General features: G+C 40.8%; 1 protein-coding gene across 2 annotated transcripts in view; it reads right to left on the reverse strand.

The window, feature by feature from the left end:
* The window catches only part of LOC148409646 (retinoic acid receptor alpha), a 168,794-nt gene that overhangs the window by 12,758 nt on the left and 137,610 nt on the right, over positions 1 to 18,426 (reverse strand). For both annotated transcript variants that reach the window (XM_088438823.1, XM_088438822.1), the window contains 2 exons: positions 8,846 to 8,994; positions 84 to 225 (listed from right to left, as the gene is read on the reverse strand). In XM_088438823.1, the coding sequence (XP_088294949.1) occupies positions 84 to 225; positions 8,846 to 8,994 (291 nt within the window). The remainder of the gene's footprint in view (positions 1 to 83; positions 226 to 8,845; positions 8,995 to 18,426) is intronic.

Raw genomic sequence — 18,426 nt, forward strand, 5'->3', positions numbered from 1 at the left:
TATATAGCTGGGATGAAACCTTCAAAAAAAAAGTCTCCCCCTGCAAGACAGATGCGTCAGCGGGACAATTTGGGCGTACTCACACTCCTTGGACATTCCGACTTCCAGGCACTTCTGAAGCCGACAGTACTGGCAGCGATTTCGGGTGACTTTGTTGATGATGCAGTTTTTCTCGCGATGACAAGTGTACACCATGTTCTTCTGGATGCTTCTCCGGAAGAAGCCCTGGTGTGGCGAAAACAAGAACGAAAGAAAGGATTTAGGGACATCTGTTGACAATACCATCATATCTTGCTATTGTTTTCTCTTTTCTTCACGCTCCGGCAAAAATAACTCCCTGATGACGTTTCATAAATTTTCCCAGTAACTAGGCCAAGCAGAGCGGATATGGCAGCTGCTGTTACAAGGCAATGAAGTGCCAAAACCTTGAAAAAGGTTTAATCCTCAATATAGACAGTGACAAAAAAAAAGTCACCATGACGTTGCTAGCAAAGGTTTTGCCACGCTTATCAATGTGGAAACTGCTAATATTGAACATATTCACAGCTAATGAGACGTAAACATGTCAGCCATGATCCTATTAAGCATATGATATACAAATAAATTGTCCCCCAACGACGTTAATATTAATCCTTCATATCTCGATGAATTGCTAATTTGTGATGCTACTTTTGAGCAAACGACCACGTTTCCATGAATTTGAGCATTTTAAACACTTCTGCAACTCCAAATTTAGAAGTGTGCTACTTACATGTAGTACCAGACTGTGTTGCAACATGCCAGAAAGCGTAATTAACAGCAGGATGAAGAGGCAAAGAAGGACCCCAACTGAGCTCCAGAAATTGTGGTTTACCCACAGGGCAAACTGATTATATACCTTTGAGCATTGTAGACTGCTTTGTTTGTATTTTTAGCTGCTCCATGTGTTCATGTTGCAGTTTTTTGAAGGTTTATGATTACAAAAACAAAGCTACACATACAGAGCATTAGCCAGTTTACATTGTTTCACATTGTTAGCATTGCACATTTATTGACGAAATTATACAATTTGGATCAGGATTTTTGTCTTTAAATATACACTGTTGTATGCTTGAAGGGTTACCACTATAGTAGCATGTATGCTAATTTCCATTTGCCGGTCTAAAGTGTTTCCCATTGCTAGCATTAATCTAGCGCATTGTTGGTGTTGAAACTATATCGTCTGATTCAACGTGTGCCTAAATTTTGTGTGTTTGAAGGTTTAGATTTACTGTAGCGTCTATGCTAACTCTCATTAACCTGTTTATGGTGCCCCACATTTTTTAGCACATTTGTTAGTGGACTTATGTTGATGAAATTATGTAATTTGAGCGAACATTTTGCGTTTAAATATACATTGTTGGGTGCTTGCAGGGTTGCAAATGCAGTTGCATCAATGGTAAATTTCATTAGCCGCTTTAGGGTGTTTCCCCATTGTTAGCTTGAAGCTAATGGACTTTTGGTGACGAAACCATATAAAACTTTTTTGTGTTTGCATTGTTGTGTGCTTTGAGGTTTATATTTAGCGTAAAATTTATGCTAATTCACGTTAGCCTGTTTAAGAAGCTTGACATTGTAGGCATTACTTTAGTGGACTTTTGTTAATAATATTGCAGTATATGTTTGAGTGATCAATTTTAAGTTTGAATATACAGTACAGTGTTGTCTTGAAGCATTTTAATTACTGTCACATCAATGCTAATGCCATTCGCTTGTCTATGGTTTTTCACATTACGTTAGCGTTTATACGTTTGTTACATGAAAATTACATTTTTACATTTTGGTGTTTAAATACGCAATGTTTAATTTCCGTGAATGTTTCGTAGTTAAAATAGCAGTTGTTTAATGCTTTATTGCCATAGCCAAGCTAGAAAAAAGTCAACTGGATCTGATCCATATGTGGGTTGATATTATTTAAATAGAAATAGAACGAAAAAAAGTGATTTCACGCAAGCAAATCCACACCGTTGAAAACCTAATGCCTTTGTCGCGTGTAATGTCATGTAAAATAATCCAAAGCCTGCAAGGTCGCATCAACATTGTGATTGTGCAGAGTGGGAAAAATAAAGTTCCACTTCCTGTATTTCCCCTTTGGAAAAGGACAGGATATAAACAAGCGCAGTTGATTCATTAAACAATTCAAACCATTTATTTGAGGCAGAATCCACACCGGATTGAGATCATCCAGCTTGCTTCGATCCCAAAAAAAAGATGACAGATGAGATGTTGGAACTCAAAAAAATCCTTTTTAACAACCCGTGTGGGTAGTAAGCCGTGCGTCAGCGCGAGAAGCCTCAATAAAATCAATGTTCACCTCAGTAGCTGCATTATTGCGGTGTCAAAAAGATAAAAAGAGGTTAATGCAGATCAGCTACAACTGAGTGAGCCCTCAGTACCGATGCAAACACGCCGCTGCACAAATGCAAAACAGGTCAATGTCGCTATTGATCAGACGCAGTGGGACACTAGTTTTTTTTTTTTTTTTTTTTGGGGGGGGGGGGGGGTGAGTGGGTGGGGCCAGCCAGGGCAGCTTCCACTGAGCACCCCTCCCACATCGCTGCGGGATTAGCGTCGCTTGCCAACAGATGGCCGCTGGGCCTAAATCTAAATTGCTTTTAACCGATGGCCAGCGCTCGAATCCCAGCAGGGCGATTCACGGTTCTGAGGATGCTGAACCGTCAGCACAAAAAAGCTCTTTAAAAAAATACAAATGTTCTATGAAATTGTATTTATTTATTCCAGCAGATTATTCGCTGAATAAAAGTGACAAGGTATGTGTCTTTCTTTCTATCAATCAATCGAGCATGCTAGCTGGCAAGATAACTAGCTATCACGATAGATAGTTAACTATTTTGTTGGCTAGCTAGCTAACTAACAGATAGTTATCTAGCTGTCACATTAGCTCACTATCTAGCTTGCTAGCTAGCTACGTATCTTTTTTGCTAGCTATAAAGACACAGTATCTATCTATCTATCTATCTATCTATCTATCTATCTATCTATGACTTACTTTTTGTGGGGGTCGGGGGGGATGCTGGTATTGGGAGTCTTGAACATACTTTTAAGGCTGCTGCCATTTGCGAGCTAATCTGGTTTGGTAACAAAAAGGTAACGAATCCGTTCCTTGTCAGTTTGTGGGTTCTTTTTGGCAAGGAAGTAGTCCTTGCTGCAAGAAGGTATTATTCAAAGTAGGACTCCTGCTATTTCCTGTTAAAAGCTTTATTTTATATGAAGTTGTAGGCTCGTCACCTGTTTCTTGACTGGGCATTGTCCCCTTCCCAAAGACGCCTGTTTATTACTCATTTCACTTTTTTGAGTAAAATTTTGGAGCTCGAGTGACCGAAACGAATTTCGGCAGTTTTCGAAATATTTTTTTCCCCAAAATAAATTAGCTTTCACACTCAGATAATATATAAAACGGAAATAGTTCAGTATTTTGGACACAGCCTTTGCGACCCAGTACCAGTTGGTCACCCACTGAAGACCCAGGTACCAAGCACCCATAGATTTCTAACAATGAAAAACCAAGAAAGCGTGCGTACACACGGCAAACGAGGAAGGTGGATGAAGCCGATTACACGATAGTGTGCTTCCAGCTGGTCAAGGAGCTGTTCCAATTCTTCTCGGGTCACCTGACTAACCTCCGGTCGTCCTTTATCGAGATCTTACATCTGCTTGGCAACCTGTTCTTTGCAAAGCGTTGAAACTCAAGTAACCAGCAGGTCGGTCCACTAGATGGGGTAACTCGTCCTGGAACGGGCGCGGGCGGAGATACGTGTGTGCGCTTTGTGTGCGTGTATCATTTCCCATTTGATCCAACGCTGCCCCGACCCTGACCTCGCTGTCACCAGGGGATTGACCTAGTCGCTCGCAGCAGCACCAGGCTCAGGTGCCCTCTGACAGCACCGCCCCCCTTTCGCTCGCCGCTCGTGAGCCACTTAATTGTTCCCGCCCCCTCCCCCCTCCCATTCTTTCAGGAGTCATCGGTTCCTGCGGCCCATAAGCCTCTTTTTGTATCCGCGCTTAATCCACCCGGCGACAAGAGCCCTCAGCGGGCCTGTCAGCCACCCTGCGGCTTTAGAGGAGATGAGCGACACAAGGAAAAGGACGGCGGGGGGGCGGGGCTCGCCAACGGTTCAAACGCGACTCCGTCTTTCAGGCGCGACCCCGCCGCCTCGGTACCTGATGCGCGTTTACGAGTCTTGGCGCGCTCGCGCGCGAGAGGGGAAGGGGTTGGCGAGTTCACGGAGGAAGCGAAGGAATCCTCTCTTACGTGACTTTCGCATTGTTGCCAGATTAAGAGTGTTTCCCAGCCACCTACTGCGTTCTCACATGTGCTGTTTTTATGCGCAAGTGTCAAACGGCGCTCTCGCTTTTACGACTACGCGGCCGCGGCGAATACTCACACCTTAAGTATGCTAAAAATGGACGGCAGCTTTCAAGGCCAAGAATTAGTCGGGCAAGAAGCAGCGGCTTAGAGATACGAGTCGGTGACTTGATTTATAATGCAGAAAATTAAGAATAAAAAAAGGATGCAATTCAATTACAGTATCTTTATTGCCGATTAACACTTAATGTCCTTGTTTGAACAAAAAGCCAACAGTGAAAGATTTGCAGATCATAAACCAAGCCCATAACTTCCAAAACCCAAATTCTCATTCCATAATTTCCGCTAACAACCCAGGCTAATGTGAGATCATCCATCGCGTAAAACAATGGTTCTCAAACTTTTTTAACACCCACTACACCCTTATCTTACTATTTTTATTGCATGGGAAAAACAAAACAAAAACATTAACAACCATAACTCCAATAATCAGCAAAGTTGGAAAATTACAATGTGTAATTGTTATATGTAATTTATTTAAACTAATTTAGTTTCTAAAGTATTTTAGGGCCTAATGTACCTGAAGTAATTGATTACTGGAGTATATAAAATAATGTATTACTTTAAGAGATGAGTGGCACTTATGTAAAATATCGCCTCATCCAGCAGCCATTTTTCGTGAGGATTTTTTTTTTACATATCATTTCTCTACCAAGTGCAAAAAAATCCCACAAGAGAGGACTTAGCAAGGAAAAGAGTTTCCAGACTGACTGAGAAACTTTCCATCAACTACTACTGCTGATGGAAAGTTACAGTGATTTTAAAATTGTGACTTTTTAAAATCGTGGAACACCTCGAAGTCAGTAACAGCCCATTGCCTCGCTCTTACGAAATGTTATTATTATATATGTTTATGTATTATTATAAATCTTCATGTTTTTACAAGGGCTCGCACGATCAATTAGTCGGCTGGTTTGACTGCTTGACATTTTTTGGCTGATTTTTCTTTACTAATTACATAAGACAACAATGTGTGTGTGTGTTTGTATATATATATATATATATATATATATATATATATATATATATATATATATATATATATATATATATATATATATATATTTTTATTTTTTTTGTGTGTGTTTGGCTTGAGGAGGGTCTGAAATATGCTAGTACTGAATAAGTTAATATCTTGCCGCTGAAGAGGTAAAGCTTATAAAAGTTTGCTGACAAAAACAGCTCATCTAACCAATAAATGAACGTATCATGCCAATGGCCAGTGAAAACAGATGCGTTGCCGCTATGCCGGCGGACACGAGGAAGCCGGTTTCCTCGCCGCCCGCCGCTACGCCCCCAAGACAAAACCATAACTATGAGGGTGTAAGCATGCATATTTAATGTTCAAGTCTTAATATCTAAAGGGGAAGAGAAGTGCAATGGCGGCGAGTGTGTTCTGGCAGTGGGAGTTAAACAACAAACGAGCCAGCTGTCTCCAAGTAAGAGAGCGGAGCTCCCCCCCTCCTCCATCGGCATCTATCTCCCGTGTTCGCTGCAGCCCCCAGGAAATGCCTTTGTAGTTTGGCATGCCGCAGCAAAGTCGACGCAGCTAACCCTCAACTTACCCCAGTCTCAAATGAGACAACCGTATACATTCGTGCGTAGTGTTGAATTATTGAGTACGCTTTGCCAAGTCATCTCCTCTGTAGTCAGAGATACGGAGGAGGCATCCTGAATTTTTCAAATTAGCACTGCGGATGTGCAGGCTTGAGTCTTAAAACCAGGGGGCGCTAGAGGAGCTCAAATGATATTGATTTCAAATGGCAATAACGATTTCACCGTAAAAATGTTTAATGTCTCAAACGCATCTTACGTCATAATCATTAACGATAAACAGGTTATTTGATTTCGCAAAAGAAAAAACTAGCTCGACGTACATGAAAATTGGGTGACGACTCACTTTGTGACCACTTGCGTCTGCTCGACACAAACTTCTTCCCAGTCGATATGTGCGAAGTCAAAATCGTGCCTTGACACCCAAATGCCACAAGACGTCGAGATAAAACTCCATTTAATAGTAAATAGTAACGGTAGACCGCCTAGGCCCTAATGGAATTCAGGACTATAAACCGCAGGTAATAACATCAAATCTTTACACAAAAAGATGGTATATGATATTTATCTTTTTTTTTTTAGTTATTCAATTTTTTTGTAATTGTCTGCCAACAGCAACATTCTGTCTTTCATGCCTGCAAGTTTAGTCCCAACATATTTAGAGAAAATGGATGGATGGATAGATATGTTTGTTTGATATTAGTTTATTTTACTGAAAATAATAACACATCCTGCATAATTCATGTACAATCATAAATACATAAAATAAAATCACATACACTGTGAACTGTACAGTTTATAAAATGTACACATCACAAATCTACCCAAAATTTTATACATTCTCTTATTATATTTAGACATATATATTTTTTTTAATAACATATTATTTTAACGCTTTGAAGCCCATTGATTCACATCTTTTCACTTCTATTTGATAGTTGTCCCATAAACTGACACCTCGAACAGATACACACATTTGCTTGCTGGTGGCTAGCAAAACAAACAAACAAACAAAAAACAAAAAAAGACAGATAAGCCGCACTGGACTATAAGCCGCAGGGCTCAAAACGTGAGGAAAAAGTCTCGGTTTATTGTCCGACAAATACAGTACATAATTCCATCAACTACAATCTCGCAAGGCCTCTGACAGCAGCAAAACAAAGGGTGTTAGCCAACTTAGCTTAATGAGGGACTGTCTCCCTTGCTAGCTAGCTAGTTTAGCTATAGAATGCCACACGTCCGCGGCAACTGGGATTTATTATTTATACAATACTAACTGACCTAAATCCTACCTTTGGCGGATTTGTGGTGGCGGATCCTGGTTAAACTGAGCTATTTTTGGCTCAATTTTGGGAAAACACTTGTTTAGCAAATGATTTACGCTGAGGCACAAATGTCCTATCTGCTCTGAAATGGTTTGCGGTAAAACCTGAGAGGCTTGACCTTTCTAGATACACAAACACGGGAACTAAATATAAACAGCTGAATAGATATGAATAGCCTTAATAGAGAGACAGCGCGAGGGCTGGTGGCAGCGAGACGTTGATAGACGGGAGTGAACTCAACACGTCGAGGCTTTCAACAATATCTGTGGGGCAGATCAACGCAAATCAAAAAAAAAAAAAAAAACAGTCTCCTCGGCCTCAAGAAACTAATTACTGCATCGGTTCTGAGACTGATTTTGAAACGAGAAACGCTTTGATCACAGGCTAGGGAACGGCTAATTACTCAAATCTATCGCCTTGCTCCGTTAGCTTTTTGTTTATCGCGCTGAGAACTGCCAGCGAGCGTCACATCGCTGTGAGCGCCCAGCGCTCTAAATATGTCCTTTTTGTTTTCATTAGAAAATGAAAAGTTTAGGCCTAATTCGACAAAAGTCGTACATGGGTTATGCGGCGGAGGGAAGATGCGCGGGGGGAGTCAAGGTTCATTGTCAGAAGGTTTCGTGAGAAAGGGCTTTTTTTATTTCCCTCCCCCTGCACATATGGCGCACTGGCCGTCATTCCCCTGATGTCAACGGGTTCAACTGTGGCCCCCCGACCCCAGCTAACTGATTTGCAACCCTTCAAACCAACCCCACTTCCTTTCTGCCACAATCTGCCGTTCTTCCTCCCCGTAGTCCGGGCCATCTTTGTCTCATTTTGTGAAAGTCTACACGCCACCGAAGCTCCAAGTTTGATTTTATGGTGTCTTTTTATTTGGTAGGTTTATGGACTTGGGTAGAGGTTGTTCCCAAAACCCATGCACCTGGTAGTTACATTACATTTAAATCCGCTGATCTGCTTTATTCATGTCTGTCTTTTTATGAACTTCAATAAGTCAGGAAAAAATGCGGTACTTCATCCGTTGTAATAACCACAAATAAGGAGAACCAAGAAAAAAAACAGAAGACTAATTTGGACCATTTTCCCTTTAAATTTACAAGTGGAGCAATTTATCGGCGATAACACAGCAAGATCACCTGACAACATTGATGTGAACAAGTCAGCAAAAACTGATACGGGCAACACAACTGCAAGCCATGCAAAAGTAAACATGTGCATGTGTGATAAGATATTGATTTGATCAAACTTTACAATGGCTAATAAACTTGAACTGTTCACTGTACAAATGTACAGAAGTAGCAGTGTTATAAATACGTTCTTTTCAGGGGTGAAATGAATCCTATAGTAATTTGAAAAAGACACTCGAGGCATTTTATAAATACAAATATATATATATAACATGTTTTGTCTGTGTTATATCTCTACTCCACGAGGATACAAATGATCTGACCCTCCCCGCCCCCGACTTCAAATGATGGTTATGACCCAGACAAATAATGTCGCTGGCTGAGCAGATTCCGAAAAAGAAAAAAAAAAACAAAAAACGTCCGGAGTCTCTCACCTTGCAGCCTTCGCAGGCGCTGACACCATAGTGGTACCCTGAGGACTTGTCCTGGCACACAAAGCAGGGCTTGTAGACGCGGGGCGGCGGGGGAGGCGAGGGCGGGCTTGGCACTATCTCCTCCGAGCTGGTACTCTGCGTCTCTATCGCTGCGGAGAGAGAAAGAAACACGAGGAGGGCTTAGCCAAAGCGCGCTTAATCGATAAACGGTGACATTCACGGAAGCGCTTGATGCGCACACCTTGAACGCGCACACTTGCGATTGTGCGCTTTCTGATGCGGGACACGCAAACACGGGCAGGGATCATCAAAGGAATAGCGAGCCCACCCTTTGCGGGCTTTTCTCCCCTTGGAGCCAAAGTGATGTCTTGATGCGAGGAACTGCCTTGCTGGCAGGGTTCAAAGAAAGTGCTTCCCTCTGATACATGGCCTGCAGTTGCTCTTTTATTTATTCTTATATAATCAAGCCTTTAAGTAGGGATGCTTAGCAACTCCTTCCTTGACGTTACGGATGAGGAGAAAAACTGCAAGGAAGATTAACTGCCCCCCCCCCCCCCCCCCAACACATCCCATATAGAACGCAAAGGAAAATGAATAATTCAGTAAAATTACTGCATTTCGCTTAATTGGCCCATAAAGTAGCATCTAAGAATTACTTTCAAATGTACAATAAACATTGGAATAGAACCTTCAACGCACTAGAACAGACATTCTCAAATCTAATGTAATGCTTGTTACTGTTGTGACAGGAAGATGACTTTTTTTTCCAAATAAACTCATTCAATCCCAAAGACGTATTTGTACGTCTTTAGATCCCTACCTATCTTGCTAACTGGCACAGTAACTAGCTATCAACATAACACGTTAGCTGACAAGATAATTGTTTAGCTAACAAGATAATTATCGAACTAGCTAGCTGTTTTATTGGCTCACAATCTCGTTTGCTAGCTAGCAAGACACAGTCGCCAGCTAGCTATCTTGCTAGATAGCCAATTATCTAGGTAGCTAACTGGCAAGATAACTAGCTAATAAGCTAGCCAGATAGCCAACAAGATAGCTATTTAGATAACTACAAGATATTTCTCAGCTATCTAGCTGTCTTAGCTCACTATCTAGTTTGCTAGCTAGCTAGGAAGACACAATCTTGTAAGGTAGCCATCTAGCTAGCTGGCTAGCCATTTATTTATCTGTCTATCTTGCCATCTACTGTATGGACCTTTCTTTTAACTTATTGCTAAATTGTGTTGCTGTGTTGACTGCAAAACATCTTATGCCTTTAAGCTAAGTTTCATATGGATAAGCATCGTCATTAGTGGAGCAATTTTCCGCAAGACAAGAAAACATGAATAAAATACACTCAGCAATACCACTACAAAAGTAGTTCCAAACTTTAATTAATCAGACACGGGTCATTTTTAAGTCTTTTTTTTCATCAAAAAAATGCTTAAAGCTGATTATAGCGGGTACTTGATTAAAAATAATACAAAAAAAAAATCGCAGGGGAAACATCATTGAAAAAAGGTTGCAAAGCACGGGAAGAAAACATACATGTTTCACTGCTGTCTTCATGTAATATGCATTGGACTTTGACCTCAATATCCTGCGTGAGTGTGAGTGTTTGTGTGTGTGCGTGGCAGAACACGGATGTCAAATATGAACGCACGCATTCACAGCAGAGCTCTGCAGCCGAGCAAATAATGCCATAATCCCTGGTTGAGCTCGGTGCGCACATGGAACTAGGCCATGTTGTCTTCCCTTTTTGTTCACATGCCAATATGATTACTTGGAATGACGTCACTCTCTTTTTGTTTAGTTTTTTTTCATCAACTTCTTAATGAAAGTTGCAGCAATACTTGTGGATGTCAAATGAGGGTTAAACACCTAAAATAGGTTTTCCTATGTTTCCTAGTTTTCCGATGAAAAATTATAATTGCATCATCAACACATATATTAAAGTATGAATCGATATATTTAATGAAAATTCCTATGATCTGCTGTATAAATACAATTCAAAATCAAATCACACTATGAATAGAAAATTCTAATAAAGCACATACCATATACAACAAAAATAACAATGAAAATAAATGCTGTAGTGCATATGTAAAATATATTAATTTAATTTGCAGATACTTATGGAACACAGGGCATTATATTACTATATAACATGAGTGCCATTTTCCAGGGTTTATGGACATTTTGAAAATATGAATGTTTCTGATTATATCTGACAATTTTGAGGAAATATAATACAGTATATTCAATCAATTCAAAGATTCGAGTCTTTAAAAGAAGTTCAAATTAACTATATGTAAAACGCAGAACACATGTAGACTCCCTCTAGTGGTGCATACAGGAATTGCTGCATTAAAAAAATAATATGCATATAGTTAGGGCTGCTAAAATCTTTTTAATCCAGCACAGTGCATTTGTTAAGTACAGTTTGAATGTATTTCACTTTTAAAAGTGGCATTTGCAAGATGATTTTGTTTTTAAACCAGAAAATCGTGTTTAAACTAGAGGTGGCACAGAAACATGTTTTTATTACTGTTTATTATTATAAGAGATTTATTACTGTAAAATTTCTATTTATTGTGACAATTTTACTTTAATTATTTTAACGTACTTTTTTTTATCTACCTTGTTTATTTGACATAAGTAATATTTAATTGACTTGTAGTTATTTTGTTTTTTTTGTTTTTGTGAATGATGTGAGCTTTGATAATTTAAAAAAAAAGCCATTTTTCAGGAGAAAAATGTGAAATTAACGCAACAAATTTTACCGTGCACTTGGGCCGGATAAAAAAAAAAAAAAAGAGCCTTATGCAACCCCTAGGACACACTCTGTCCACCACTGGGGCAATTTAATCAACAATGAAGAACATTAACAGCTAAAACAAAGTTGGAAAATGAATGTAATAAAATCACCAGATTAAGACACATCCTGCTGCAGAATCTGAAGTGAAAACAACACGTATATGTTGTTTGTGAATGTGCGGGCCCGCCAACATCGCTTGGCATTATCAGCTCAACGCAGGAAGGATTTGGTAGATGGAGATGGGGGAGCTCCTTTGCAAATCAGCCACCTATATTTAACAGAGTGGCAAGTCTGGAGCAGCCACGCAACAGTCCACGGCCGTCGCGTGAGCGCGTCGGGTCGGATCGGCACGCGGGCCCACCGACGAGCCCACCTTCCTGCGCGTAGTATCGGCTCTGCTTGCCAGCCTCCGTGTTTGAGCGGCAGATGGTGCGCGGACAGGAGATTATGTTCACCGCAACCAAAATAAACACTCCTGATGCCCAGATCTGTTTAAGGCTTTCCTAGAAGAGGAAAATCTTGTCTGCTCAGCACATTTCCAATGGTACTGGAGAATGTACAGCAAATGGGTTGGCGAAGGTCCAGTTGCAACGCTAAACATCGACATCCAGTCAGGATCGTGTTTGGGAGCCATTTTGTTTAAAAGGCCTGGTGGTCATATGATGCTTTTTAACATCAGCACCCCCCCAAAAAATCTGCAAGTATGTAGAGATGGCTTGAATCAAATACACATGACCTACTTTGTATTTCGGAGAAAAGCATTCATGATCGAGAAAGAGTAAAGAAATTTACGTCCAATGTATGAATTATGCTAACAATGCTGATAAACAATGTAAAATATACACAGGCTCAAGATTAGCATCTGAGGCATGGTGTTTTATTGGCAATTTTAAGATGGAAAAAACGGTGCAGCAGCAATCGGCTTATATTTGGTAAGCATTAGACAAGGGTGTCAGATACCCTCCATAAAAAAAACGCATTTGACGAGAATTCCATTATTTATTGTTATTACCATTTTAAAAGACGATAATTGTCATACATGGCACTGAAAGAGTTAAGTTAGGTGTTGATTTTAGCGTAAACATATCTGATACTCTTTATTGTAATAAAAAACCGTATCGTTTGTGTTTGTTCAAAAATTTAACTGAAGAAAATGTCTATTAAATTATGTCAATATTGAGGAGAAAAAAAAATGGCAATTACGATATTTTTCAACATTCCAGCGCTAATTTCGAGAGTGGATAAAAAAAAATGGAAGCAAACCGCAGGCAGGATATGTCCGTCCTTTGCCTTTCATTGCACCTCTGTGGGTGTCATCCGGGGCCCAGAGCGGCGGCCGTGCCGGCGGGCCACGCATCCGCTCCACCCGTGTCAAACAAATTAAACCCCAAATCGAGCGCGCCTTACATAACGTGGCATATTCTCTCATTAGCAAGCGGCCATTCACAGTTTTTGATGTAGACTAATTACGGCGCTGCATTATTAGAGCAAGAGCGAGCCTATTCATCCACATTAAAAGCTGCCTTGATTAGAAACACAGACAAACATACGACAGTGTGCGCCGCCCCCTCGCCCGCATCAAAATTACATCTTCATCTCCGCATGCGATGGGATTTTCCTTATCAGTGGAGTCTCTCTCTCTCTCTCTCTCACACACACACACACACACACACAGTCTTAATGAGAGCATCCATGGAAATCTGGGACACGAGGACATGAGTCTGTGAGGGGGGCTGGCAACTGTAATTAAATACAATGGCTGGCTTCTGGAGTCCCGTCAGGCCGAGACATGAAGCAAAACAATGGTGGGCCTGTGGCTGGAGAAGCTCCTTGCCCAGTCTGCGGCCATCATTATTCAACGCCGTCCAAGCTCTCAATCAACACTGCCTATTATTGTCACGGCCGCACAATCGTACGGTTGAGGAAGTGACTCACGCGGGCCGGAAAGCGGCTCAGCAGGTCCTCGCAACGCGCCAAAAACGCCGCAAACGTACACGCGTGTCTGCAAAGGTCGCCCTTGCCAAAAAGTCACCCCGGGGGGGAGTCGAGCTTGAGCGTCACTTTGAGAGGAGTGCAGCTGGGAAAGCGCTAGCGTGATGAAACGATAACGGCCCGGTTGACTTGGCGCTACGGGAACCTGGAGAATAATGAAATGAAAAACAAGAGGAATCTGATAAAAGATGCTATTGTTCTTCGGCGAGGAGGTGAAACACAAACCGTGCAATCTGCGTCTGAGTTTCTGTGTTTGCAAGTCACACCAAAATGTTTCACTATCATCCGTATGTGTCGAGATGCAAACAGATAACTTGCTTGGAAGCAAAGTGACTCATTTTTGATTACCTTAAATTTCGAGCCGCAACTTTTGTCTCACATTTTCAAACCTGTGTCTTCAAGTTTAGTGCGGCTCCTCTGCAGTTTTTTGAATTGTCACTTGGGAGAACAATAGCAAAAACAACAGGCATGTTACTGTTGTGTTGGTGGAATATTCTAACAATCCAAGTGTGTTGGAGTTATGTCCAAAAAATGTTGCCGTTGCGCTTTGTAAACATGCAGGCATGTTCAGTGTGTTAAAGACATGATTGTTGGTGTAACTGCTTGAATAAAGTTTTTAAATTAAAAAAAAAAGTACACATTACATCCTTCTGCGTAAATATCTGATGTTAAACCTGTTTTAACCACTAGCCACACTGCTGTCCGATTTTTCTTCTATGTGAAAATTGTTTTTGAAATCCGTATAAATTGTAGTGTGAGCATCTTTTGTGTACAGCACAAGAAAATCGCTCCTCCAAAAAAGAAAAAGTAAATATAAAACCCTTTACCGCCCAGCTAGCATGATAGCTTAATGGAATGTGCTACTTTCAAACCGATTATTTAATTACGTTCATGTGTGAGCGGTTTGTAACGGCGGTCTTAAGATTCACTCGACTAGCCACAAGCGCACTTAAGGGGTTGTTGGGTGGGGGGGGGGGGGGGGGCACTCAGCCACATCCTCCTAAAACAATTACGGCATAACTCCGAGCAAACATCCCGATGATGAAGTGACGCGTGCACTCGTTCCGTCGTCGAAGAAGTCTGGCGAGCGTCAAACACTTCAAAAGGAATCAAGCCACCGCAGACACACGCACACACACACGCACACACACAGGACAAAGCCTCCAGACTGCTGTCTGTCTTGGCCCGGTGCTGCCGAGCAGTTCTGGAGGTTCAGCTTTGGGTTAGTCTGTGGAGATTTGATTAGCTTTCATCCCGACTGGTGACCGGGTCCAGCTGTGCGGCATATTAATGACATTTCACCGTCATTAGAGGGCAGCTAACAACGTTAAGCGGGCCGGCTTCTTGGCTGCGGGGATTGTTGACGAGAGACTTGAGGCTGAGGGGTCGCCGACAGGGGTCGTCCACTCATGTGGACACACGCACACGCTCACCATGTGTGAGACAGAAGAACATAAAAGGTCTATTTGTCTTGCGATGGGAGATGCTTCAGCAGCGGTTAGCAACTCAAAATGTTGAAAGAGCCATATTGAACCAAAAAAAAACAAAACAAAACAAATCTGTCTAAAGCTGCAAAAAAATATTGAAAACTTAACTTATTGAAAACAAAACAATAACGCGCCTTTATGATTGAATATTTGTTTTTCCTGCAGCACATCCAGAAGATATTGACGTAACCACTATGCTGTTCGTTACATTTATAATGTATAATGTTTCGTTGCATTACTGTATTTTCCGCACTATAAGGTGCACTAAATTATAAGGCTGTTTTCATATATAAGGTGCACTGCGTTTTAAGGCGCATAGAATAGAAGCTACAGAAGTGGCGGGAGTTATGTTATGTAGTCACTAGATGGAGCTGCGCTAAAGGAAATGTCAACAAAAAAAATCAGATACATCAGTCAAACTTTTCAGTCAGAAATTAAATCTGAAGAATGGGGAAAAAAAATACTTGATTACATTCAAAGACTTATGATTCAATTAAGTATTAGGCTTAATTTTTTTTTTTAATTAAATTGCAACTAAAAATCTTAAAATAAATTGTTTTCTTGATTTAAAAACAGTTTCTGGATCTATAACATTAATTTCTTTTACAAATACCCGCGGTTTTTGCGCCTTGTTCACGTATATATTGCTTCACAATTGGAGCATATGTAGCATATCAAAATTTTAAACAGGGTTTATTATATATTTTTGTCCCCCTCAAAATGAAAACTTGCAGTTTATGCACAATTATAAGGCGCACTGTCAGCTTTTGAGAAAATTGATAGTTTTTTGGTGCACCTTATAGCGTGGAAAATACAGTAACGAAATGATAAAAATACAACAAAGAAGGCATTTTTATTTTGAGGATTAAAAAAAATGACGCAATTCTCTTGAGAGATAAAACTAAATCCCTATGTGTGATTGCAATTATACACTGGCAAAAAACAGGATTCACTATATCAAACCAGACAATTTTATGCTTAATATGCGCCTATGATAAGATTGTGTTCTTACCCGTTCAATGTGACTTCTGTTTTCGGACAACACCGGGCAGCTTCTCAACATCATTCGAGTAAGTTTTTTATTGTGATTTAGTACAAGAATAATTTGGACTCCATGACCCATCAAACACTGACCTCTTTTTTTGTGTGAGTGTGTGTGTTGCAACTATGACACAAATCTTAATGGACAAAAAAGTTGAAAGATTTACAGCACTGGAAAACGAGAAATTTTGAGGCGTGTTTGTAAACAGGGATCCACTAGGGCGGCGCTAAAGAGCCACGTGCGTCTCTAGAGCCATGAGTTGTCCATCCCTGCGCTAGACAGACCCCCACTCCAAAGGCTTGTGAGCCGACTCAAAATAATGAAGCGGGACAGCCAATGAAAGAGCCCGAGGGGTGCGAAAGCATCCGACGAAATCCAGCCAGCCAGTCGCGGGCCCATACATCAAACCACTGGCGACCATCTTCGCTTTATGCACGGCGAAAGAGCAACAAGTACGCGGAGAACTCCATTAGTCATCCATTGACCATGCTATAAATATTCGCACTCGGATTTGGTTTTTCGCCGAGTGGAGACAAACACATCCGAGGGTGCTTTGTCAGCGCTCTTCAATTACCGAGCGGGGGAAATGGGAGCGTTTCCTCGCTCGCTGGGAAATCCTGCCATTCTCTAACAAAGCGTCGTAACGGCTCTCCGGACGGCACGCCAATCGGACGCTTGACGGCAAAAGTCGCCGAATGACACCGGGGTTGATGCCGTTTGACTCATGGCGTGCGCGTTCACACACAGGGGTCGGTGGGGGTGTGTTTGTGTTTAAACACAAGTGTGAACATTTACTGGTTGGAAGAGAGGGGGCCGGCAGACGGAAATGAGTGAAAACACACACGCAAACAGGTTGAGATGCGATACTGGGATCAAAGGAAGCATTCACGCCAAAATTCATCGTTCCAGTTCACCAGGTGGCGACATTATCAAGAATCATGTCATCAAAAAAACTAAAAAGTCTTCAAGCTCTTTTTCACCACCCCCGATTGTTTACAACCACACAATTGTGATTTTGGAATCGTTACCAGCTTAATGCCAACAAAAAATGCAAAATGCCATAGACGGGCGGACAATTTATGTGTTATGGCCCGAAAACTGGAACAGGATATTGTAACGTTACAACCTTTGTGGACAATCGTGATTTTAATAGATTTTAATCAAAGTACAAAACCAAACAAAAACATGAAAATAGGTTTGATTTGTTTAATGAAAATCCTGTGCAAAATAGAGGGCACTTTTTAACTTGAAATTGTCAAAATCCTCAAATTTCAGCCTCTCAAAAGTAATCTTTAAGATTCCATTCTTCTTGAAAGTTCCTTGATCAAAATAAGACATTTGATTTTACTTTGGGAAAACGATGATCATTTTGTGAACTGAATTCAATTGTCGTTCAGTTGAACTGAATCCACGTGAGGAAAAAACGGTTCTGTAATATTTTAATTGCAAATACAATTTTACATGAAGATTGTCTGGAATAACAGATCGAATAATTGATTCTAAAAATATTCGATAGTGACAGCTCTGGTTACAAGCTCATTTTCAGTTTGACAATTTTTAAAACGACCAAGGAATCAAATTCGTTCAGGTTATTTCCAAGCCCTTAGTCATAGTAGTTATATCTTCTTTATCCTCTGCGAAAAGCAACTAATACAACTGCAGCTTAGTAAAAACTGTGTTCTAATTACAGCACATGTGTGCTATATTGCCCCCTAGTGGCCAAAGCACACACAATTAGCACAGTAAGTAATAAATTCAAGTAAAATTTTTTGTAAAATCATTTATTACTGTATGCGTCTATGAAGTACAGTTATGTGGCGCTATTATTTTGTGGATTTTTTTTTCCCCAGAGGATAGAACAGATTAATTACACGTCCATTTATTTTAATAGGGAATGATGTTTTCACATTCAAGCATGATTTTTTTTTTCATCTTGTCCTGGCTCATGTGTCCCTTTGAAAAATCAAACGCTCCCCCCACCTTTATTTGGCTTGTCCTCACAGCGTATGTTGGCTGGATACCGAATAGTAAAACATTTATCATACCGGCTAAATAACTGTATTATAAATTCTGCAAAGGCAAAGGAAAGCCACAGAGTAAGCAAACAACAATGGAGGACATCCAGCATTTCTTGTTCTATCATTCTTGGCCTTTGGCTCATTGTTAAAAGACAAAGACAATCGTTCTTTCGATCGGTGTTGTGAACGCGCTAGCACGGTGTGCGTAATTGACGCCACACCTA

The sequence above is a fragment of the Hippichthys cyanospilos genome, chromosome 17, assembly GCF_059441005.1.
Source record: "Hippichthys cyanospilos isolate Australia breed blue-spotted pipefish chromosome 17, RoL_Hcya_1.0, whole genome shotgun sequence".
Classification (NCBI taxonomy): domain Eukaryota; kingdom Metazoa; phylum Chordata; class Actinopteri; order Syngnathiformes; family Syngnathidae; genus Hippichthys; species Hippichthys cyanospilos.